We start from the raw sequence: 1,526 nt of genomic DNA, 5'->3' as shown, positions 1-1,526 counted from the left end.
AGAAGGGACTTTCTAGGAAGTTAGTGGACAATAGCACCATAGCAAAACAACTGTTAGGAAAAGTGAGAAGTAAGTGGTCTATTCTTTGCCGCCAGAAAACCTGGGCATAGATTGGGTAGGTCTCTCCGTGGCAAGAGACTTCATCCAAGGATTCTGAGCAACACTAGGCAGCTGGCTCAGTGGGGTGATAGGTAGCAATAACTTAATATATTTTCTTTCTTTCTTTTTTGCTTGTCAAAATGATCTTTATTTGAGTTCTTTTCCTTTGTAGTTCTTAACTAGCCGGACATTCCACTGTACCACTGTTGATATCATCTATATGATGTCATGAGGGTGGCGGCCATCAACATTGCACCCCACAGACTGGCAGTCCCCAGGATCTCTTTAATGGTTCCAGAGAGTTCTCTGGCTAAAGATTGGTGCCGCATCTGTCGGGCAAGGCTGACAATCTCATCGAATGTGATATTTCCACTGTGCTTAATGTTTTTTTGCTTCTTTCTGTCTCTTGGAGGTTCTTTGAGGGCTTTGATGATCAGGGTAGAGGCAGAAGGCACCACTTCAATCTGGGCCTCTCTGTTCTGAATGGTCAGTTTCACTGTAATCCTCAGACCCTTCCAATCACCAGTTGCTTTGGCGATGTCATCACCAACCTTTTTTGGAGACAGGCCCAGGAGGCCGATCTTGGGGGCCAGGGCAGACGTGGCACCCACTTCCCCACCGGTGCACCTCAGGTATACGACTTTGATCTCGTTGGGGTCGAACTTCGGCCGCATGGTGGAGGAAGCTGGTGTCGGATGAACCCGGATTCGGGACGACCGAAGAAAGTTGCACCTGAGCCTCCTCCGAGCCAAAAGCCGAAAAAGCAATAACTTAATATATTTTCGTAGTTTCTTTTCATTAAGAGAGCAAAGCAACCATATTTCTTGCAAGTGTATTTTCCAAGTATCTGCTGGGGATCTCAAAACCAAAGACATAAAAAGTTTCTAGACCTTCACTTGGGTTCTCAGTGCCACAGGTGTATCTGGATAAAAGGAAGCTACTCAGAAATTGAATTCAAGCATCATCATAGGCTGTGCTCCAATCTACCACTCTACCCCCAAATGCTTAATCATTTCCTTGGTCAAGCACAAACCATCAGCCCCCTGTTTGCGCAAACCATGCTTAGTGGATAAAATACCTACAACATCTTTTCTTCTAACAACTAAAATTGTTTTGACAAAGAGTTTCAAATGTGTTATTTTAGTTGCAACAATGCCAAAAGCCAGTTCTTGAAGATTAAATTGTGTCCATGTTATCAGAGTAGGGTATATCCCTGTCTTATGTGAAGCATCATGGACATTTTGAGGTCTCTGAGGTGCCTTGCTATGTGGTCCTTCAAAGGTTCACTTGCATCTAGGATGAGTTTGCTTGAATAGAGAATCTATCTCATTTTATTGTTTTGTATTATATTTATCATTCTCTTATCTTCACTATGTGCCAAACAGTTTTCCGTGGAATGATTTATTCTAATAATTAAAAGAAGGCAA

The 1,526-nt window shown here is 43.0% G+C and overlaps 1 protein-coding gene across 1 annotated transcript; it reads right to left on the bottom strand.

Moving 5' to 3' along the window:
- Window positions 1-215: 215 nt before the first annotated feature.
- LOC118709809 (60S ribosomal protein L12) lies at window positions 216-863 on the bottom strand. The gene has a single exon (XM_036422086.2). It carries the CDS (start codon window positions 771-773, stop codon window positions 312-314), a length of 462 nt encoding a protein of 153 aa, XP_036277979.1. The 5' UTR covers window positions 774-863; the 3' UTR covers window positions 216-311.
- Between the last annotated feature and the right edge of the window lie 663 nt (window positions 864-1,526).

This window comes from Pipistrellus kuhlii, unplaced genomic scaffold, assembly GCF_014108245.1.
Source record: "Pipistrellus kuhlii isolate mPipKuh1 unplaced genomic scaffold, mPipKuh1.p scaffold_m20_p_7, whole genome shotgun sequence".
Taxonomy (NCBI): Eukaryota; Metazoa; Chordata; class Mammalia; order Chiroptera; family Vespertilionidae; genus Pipistrellus; species Pipistrellus kuhlii.
This window is presented reverse-complemented; position numbering and strand designations above follow the sequence as displayed.

Coding starts and splice junctions, on each gene's coding strand:
- LOC118709809 (XM_036422086.2), bottom strand. CDS start 773: ATGCGGCCGAAGTTCGACCCCAACGAGATCAAAGTCGTATACCTGAGG.